Source organism: Corvus kubaryi, unplaced genomic scaffold, assembly GCF_017639235.1.
Source record: "Corvus kubaryi isolate FWS band 111438036 unplaced genomic scaffold, C.kubaryi_AGA036_p1.0 62497, whole genome shotgun sequence".
Lineage (NCBI taxonomy): Eukaryota > Metazoa > Chordata > Aves > Passeriformes > Corvidae > Corvus > Corvus kubaryi.
The window spans coordinates 1-7,132 of NW_024581456.1; the positions used below are offsets into that span (position 1 = coordinate 1).

Here is a 7,132-nt window from a genome sequence, read left to right on the forward strand (position 1 = left end):
CCCATTCCAAACCTTTCCCCTTCCCTGATCCCATTCCAAACCTTTCCCTCTTTCCTGATCCCATTCCAAACCTTTCCCTCATTCCCGATCCCATTCCAAACCTTTCCCCTTCCCATTCCTTCCCATGGGAAATTCCCAGCCCGGAGGACCCGGAGGTGGCGGCACCGAATTTGCCTGAGGCTGTTTCCAATCCCATCATCCATTTATCCCCGGGGAATTTTCCTCTGGAATATTTGCTCTGAGACCCCACCTGCAGAGCTGCCCCAGCCCTGGGATCCAACAGGAAAAGGACTTGGAATTGTTGGAACAATTCCAGAGGAGGCCCCGGAGCTGCTCCGAGGGTTGGAGCCCCTCTGGAGCCAGGCTGGGAAAACTGGGAATGTTCCCCTGGAGAAGGGAAGGCTCCAGGGAGAGCTGAGAGCCCCTTGCAGGGCCTAAAGGGGCTCCAGGAGAGCTGCAGAGGGACTGGGGCCAAGGCATGGAGGGCCAGGAGCCAGGGAATGGCTTCCCAGTGCCAGAGGGCAGGGCTGGGTGGGAGATTGGGAATTGGGAATTGCTGGCTGGGAGGGTGGGCAGGGGCTGGAATGGAATTCCCAGAGCAGCTGGGGCTGCCCCTGGATCCCTGGCAGTGGCCAAGGAAAGCTTGGAGCAGCCTGGGATCGGGGAAGTTTCCCTACTTTTGGACTGGGATGGATTTGGATCAGCTTTAGGATCCCACCCAAGCATTCCAGCATTCCGTAATTCCCACAGAATTCTCCAAATACAACTCCTGGTTCCATGGTCAGCACAGGGATATCCCAGAAGCCCTGGATACGTGAGGGACACAGGGCGACCCCATTCCCAACCCCAGCCAAAGCAACATTCCCATTGGACATGGCCAGCAGGGACGAGGATAACACGAGATCCGGGCCAATCCAAATCCCAATCCCAATCCCAATCCAAATCCAAATCCCAATCCAAATCCAAATCCCAATCCCAATCCCACCGGTCGCACACGGACACTTCCAACGGCGATGGGATGGGGTCACTGGTCACTGTCCCAAGGGGGGTTCCGGTGAGGAACCTCAGCATGGGGGATATCAACGACCACGATATCCACGATATCCACAAATCCACGATATCCACGATATCCACAAATCCACGATATCCACGATATCCACGATAGTCACAATATCCATAATATCCACGATATCCATGATAACCACGATAATCATGGCTGGGGCCACCACCCAGTGCTGGGCATTGTCCCCTCTGCCACCTCCAAGCCTCGTTTTGGAGATGCCTCCGTTGCCATGGCAATGCCAGAGGGAACTTGGCACCGTCCGAGCCCAGGATGGAGGGAAAAGCCAGGGAAAAACTCAGGGGGAAAAGCCAGGGAACACCAGAATCCGAGCATGGGATGGAGGGAAAAACTCAGGGGAAAACTGAGGTGGGGATGGAGGGAAAAGCCAGGGAAAAACCAAATCCAACCGTGGAATAAGGGGAAAAAACCTCTGGAAAGACTGAGAATCCAGCCCTGGGATGGGAAGAGATGGAGGGAAAAGCCAGGGAAAAACTGAATCCAAGCCAGGGAAAAACCAAATCCGACCCTGGAATGGGGGGAAAAACACAGGGAAAAGCCAAGAATCCAACCCTAGGCTGGGGCGGGACGGAGGGCAGAATCCAGGGAAAAACTGAATCAATCCAGGGAAAACTGAATCAATCCAGGGCAAAACTGAATCAATCCAGGGCAAAACTGAATCGATCCAGGGAAAAATTGAATCAATCCAGGGAAAAACTGAATTGATCCAGGGCAAAACTGAATCCAATCCAGGGAAAAATTGAATCAATCCAGGGCAAAACTGAACCCGATCCAGGGAAAAACTGAATCGATCCAGGGCAAAACTGAACCCGATCCAGGGCAAAACCAAATCCAACCTCAGAACAGCGGGAAAACCCCCTGGAAAACCCAAGAATCCACCAGAGCCCCGCTCCTCATGGAACCACAAACCTCCACCACCCAACACTGACCTCCCCGGAGCTTTCCCTCTTCCCAGCCCGCATCCCACTGGACCGCAGCCCCCAGTCCACGGCATCCCATTCCCATCCCATCCCATTCCCATCCCATCCCATCCCATCCCATCTCCATCCCATCCCATACCTGGCTTTCCCGCGGCTGCTCCGGCGGAGCGAGGGCACCTCGGCCTCGCGCTCCTCCTGCACACGCTGCAGCGAGGGCGAGCGGCTGTGGGCGCTGCGGGCGCTGCCGGAGCTGGCCAAGCTCCCGTCTCCGGCCACGATTCCGGCGGCCGCTTCCTGCATCTGCACCAGGAGCTGCGGCGGGAGGCTCCGGAGCGACGGCACCGGGGAATAGGAGGCGCGGCTCTCGGCTTTCAGGTTGTTGTCGCTGGCCGAGCGCTGGAGGATGCGAGGGGACGCCAGGCCACCGGAGCCCAGGAGCCGGCGGCGCTTGGTGTAGCTGGGAGTTTCTCGGAAAGGCACTGGGAAAAAGATGGGAATATGGGATTAGGTGGTGGGAGAGCGGCTGTGGTGAAGGTGGGAGAGGGTGGAGGAGAAGGAGGGTTAGGAATGGGTGTGGAGTTGGGTTGGGAAGATGGGAATGGCCAAGGGGAGGTGGATTCCACACTGGGAAGATGGTGGAGGAGAAGGTTGGGAATGGGTGTGGAGCTGGGTTGGGAAGATGGGAACGGCCTCCATCTGCTCCCAGCTCCTCATCCTGCACCACACTGGGAAAAAGATGGGAATATGGGATTAGGTGACGGGATAGTGGCCGGGGTAAAAGTGGGAGAGGGTGGAGGAGAAGGAGGGTTGGGAATGGGTGTGGAGTTGGGTCAGAAAGACGGGAATGGCCTCCATCTGCTCCCAGCTCCTCTCCCAACACTGGGAATCCACCCCGGGACAGATGATCCAACCATGGATCACCAATGGGAAGGTTTGGAAGTGGCACCTCAGGAAGCTCTGATGGACCAACCCAGGACCAGCAGAATTCCCAACAATCCATGTCCAGCTGGATCGGAGCTGGTGGCACCCACGGGACAATTCCACAAATCCCAGCTGCTCCTCTGTTTCCAAATCCCCATTCCACATCTCCAGGAATGTGCCAAGGGAAAATGGGAAATCCAACACTTGGAATAAATCCCCAACAACTCCCTGCCCTGACTTCCCTCCCAATCCTTGGGAATGCCAGAAAAAAGTGACCGGAATCTGCCTGGAAGTGCAACTCCGGCTCCGCAGAGGGACGAGGAGCGGAATCCCCATCCCGGAGGGATTCCAAGTGGAATTTGGGGGTCACGGATCAGTGGTGGCCTTGGAAGTGCTGGGGATGGTTGGACTCAATGGGCTCCAAGGACTTTTCCAGCCTAAACAATTCCATGCAATGGATCTGGATGTTCTGGAAGGAGAAGCGGTTCTGTCGTGGGGTTCCTGCATTCCAATCTTCCAGGAAAACCGGATTTGCCAATATTTTGCTTAGTGAGCCCATTCCCATCCCGAAGTTTAACATCCCGAAAATTCGTCCAACGCGTGCGGCAAAATCCAGCGGAATTGGCTGCATCCAGCCCATTCCTGGTGTCAAAACATTGGGAAAAACATGGATTGCTCCCGCTCCAAGCCAGAACAGGGAATTCCGACCCCTCTGGATTCGGGATATTCCCAGAACTGCCCTTCCAAGTCTGCCTCTTCCATGGCACCTTCCACAGGTGAATCCTGAGGATGCTCCGAGGCCACCATGGGAAGGAGAATCCCAGGATTGGGAAGGAGAATCCTAGGATTGGGAAGGAGCAGCCCAGGCTGAGCGAGGCCGCGCTCGGAATATTTTGCCGAGGAATATTTGAGGTTCAAAGTCCGAGGATTTCAGGCTCCTGGAACTCTTCCCGTTGCCGTGGCAACGCCAGGCGTTTGTTCTCCGATGAGTTCCAGCCTCGGGTGTGGGAATTTCTCCCGGCAGCGGCGCTTCCTGGATCCTGGCACCACCACCGGCCCTCAGCACCCACATCCGGGTTATCCCAACGGGAAAACCAGACACAACCGTGGAATTTTGGAGCTTCAGGGGCTGGAAGAGCTCTCCAAAATCATCCATCCCAACCATTCCCAGCACTGTGGAGCCACCACAGATCCATGTCCCCAAGGGCCACCAGCAAGGAAGGGTTTTCCCACCAAGGTCATTCCAATGGGAAAACAGCTCCAAAGGATGGAATTTCCGAGCCTTTAGAGTTGGAAAAGCCCTCCCAGACCATCAAACCCAACCCCTGCAAGGCCACCACAGATCCAGGTCCCCAAGGGCCACCAGCAAGGAAGGGTTTTCCCACCAAGGTTATCCCCATGGGAAAAAATGGATCAAAACTATGGAATTTCGGAGCCATAGGGGTTGGAAAAGCTCTCCAAGATCATCAATCCCAACCATTCCCAGCACTGTGGGGCCACCACGGATCCATGTCCCCAAGGGCCACCAGCAAGGCCAGGTGTCACCCAGGCATGGGACACATCTCCAGGAGATGGTTCAGTTTGGACTCCACCACTCCTTGCAGAAAATCCCTGGAAAAAAATCCAGCAAACAAAAGTGCTGCCTGAAGAACTTCCCAAGAGGGAACGGCCTCAGGCTGGGCCGGGGGAGGGGCAGGGGGAATATTTGGGAATTTCCCCATGGAAAGGGCGCTCGGACCTTGGCAGGGGCTGCCCAGGGAGGTTTGGAGTGCCCATCCCTGCAGGTGTCCAAGGAATTCCTGGAATTCCACTCGGGGCTCTGGGCTGGGAACGAGGTGGAACTCGGTGACCTTGGAGGCCTTTTCCAAGCTCAGGAATTCTGGGATTCAGGATTCCAAACCGGCTGGGTGAGCACAGTGATGATGGTGATGGTGATGATGATGGTGATAGTGATGGTGATGAGGAACCACCAAGTCCAAACTCCAGGAGCCGGAATCAGGACATCTCCAGTCCACTTCCAAATGTCCATTTCTAGGGAAGAATTCCTGATCCCACCCTCTGGAATCCACAGTTCCCAGCGGGAAAAGAAAGGATGATGATGATGATGCAGATGATGAAGATGATGAGGGTGGTGAAGAACCACTGAGTGTGAACTCCCAGAGCTGGAATCACGACATTCCCAGCCCACTTCCAAATGTCCACTTCTGTGGGAGATTTCCTCATCCCACCCTCTGGAATCCACCGTTCCCAGTGGGAAAAGGAGGGAATGGAGTGATGATGATGACGGTGACGATGATGATGAGGAAGAAGAACCACCAAGTCCAAACTCCAGGACCCAGAATCAGGACATTCCCAGACCGCTGCCAGATTCCCAGTTCTATGGAAGATTTCCTCATCCCACCCTCTGGAATTATTCCCAGTGGGAAAAGGGAGCGAAAGGGAGAGATGATGATGATGATGATGATGATGATGATGATGGTGATATAAAACCCCCGAGCGTGAATTCCAGGATCCAGAACCCGGCCATTCCCAGACCAGTCCTATGGAATATTTCCTCCTCCCAGCCCCCCAAATCCGCAATTCCCAGTGGGAAAATCCAGGAAGGGAGAACAACGAAGGAATAAAACTCGGAGCAATTCCCACGGCGAGCTTTGGATGTTCCTTCCCACACCTTTTCCCAGACTTTTTTCCAAGTCTGTTTACTGAGTTTCTCCCGGCAAAACGAATCCCTTCCGTTACCATGACAGCACCGCTCGGAGCAGCCGGATCCCTGTTTTCCGAAGGGAAACAGGGATCCCTGTTTTCCAAAGGGAAACACCGGGCTCTGGATGCTCCATGAGGGGAGCGGGACACAACTGAAGCTTCCCGAGGAATTCCCAGCCTGGAGAGGCTCCAGAGGATCCTGAAAATTCCTCCCAGCTGGAAGAAGCGAAGCGCAATCAGCGCTCCGAGGTTTGTTTGGATTCGCTGCTTCCACGATAAATATTCATGGAAAAGCACAAGGAGCGCAAATGTCTGCTCGCTTCCAGGCCACGATTCCAATTTAATCATGGAAAATTCCAAAGGGAAGCGGGCAAGGAACGTGGAATGGCCTCAGGTGGAAAAGGGAAAACGCGTTTCCCAAAGTGGAAAATTCCCACGGCAAATTCCCACTTCCCAAACCGGAGAGGGCGCCTGGAACGGCCGGAAGTGGAGAAGGGAAAAAGCATTTCCCAAAGTGAGAAATTCCCATGGAATGGCCCAGACTGGAGAATTCCCACAAAACATTTCCCACACCGGAGAATTCCCACGGAGTCTCCAAAACTGGGGAATTCCTGCAGCACTTCCCAGACTGGAGAATTCCCACGACAATTCCCAGACTGGAGAATTCCCATGGAATGGCCCAGAGTGGAAAAGGGAAAAAGCATTTCCCAAAGTGGGGAATTCCCACAGCACTTCCCAGACTGGAAAATTCCCACGACAATTCCCAAACTGGAAAATTCCCGTGGCATTTCCCCACACTGGAGAATTCCCACAGCATCTCCCAACCTGGAGAATTCCCAGACACTTCCCAGACTGGAAAATTCCCAGGGCATTTTCCAGAACTGGATTATTCCCATGGAATCTCCCAAACTGGAGGATTCCCATGGCATTTCCAGACTGAAGAATTCCCACAGCACATCCGAAACTGGAAAAATTCCACAACATTTTCCAGCCTGGAGAATTCCCAGAGATCTTCCCGCACATGGAATCACTTTGGAATGAGCTCTCCTCGTTCCTAAACGAGGTGATCCAGGAATTCCCCACAGGAATTCCGGAACTGGGAATGTCTCCCAACCCTCCCGGAGCGATGGGAGATGAGGCCCTGCCCCAGCCCCTGGAATTGGGATGTGCCAAAAGCGGGAATGCGGTGACAATTCCTCGGGATCCAACTTCCCAAATCCAAGGAACCTCTGCCTGCCACGGGAATAAGGAAGGAAAACCTGGGAAAAGCCAAATTCCCAGGATCCTGCTGGTAAGAACAGCTCCTGAATCCCAGGATTTCCTTATTCCCGGGAATAAGGAGCGCTCGGATTTTGGGATGGGAATCTGGGGATGGGGAATCCAAAGGATTTCTGGAACACTTCCTGGATTATTTCCACCTGGAGAAAGTTCCGTTCTCCCCCTCTGGATTTGCTCCACAGATTCCCAGAGCAGCTGGGGCTGCCCCTGGATCCCTGGCAGTGGCCAA

The 7,132-nt window shown here is 54.5% G+C and overlaps 1 protein-coding gene across 1 annotated transcript in view; it reads right to left on the reverse strand.

The window, feature by feature from the left end:
- Nucleotides 1-2,140: 2,140 nt before the first annotated feature.
- The window catches only part of LOC121672471 (SH3 and multiple ankyrin repeat domains protein 3-like), a gene marked incomplete at its 3' end in the record, with an annotated part of 7,326 nt that continues 2,334 nt past the window's right edge, over nucleotides 2,141-7,132 (reverse strand). Inside the window, exon 2 of the mRNA XM_042045125.1 lies at nucleotides 2,141-2,480. Within this exon, the coding sequence (XP_041901059.1) occupies nucleotides 2,141-2,480 (340 nt within the window). The remainder of the gene's footprint in view (nucleotides 2,481-7,132) is intronic.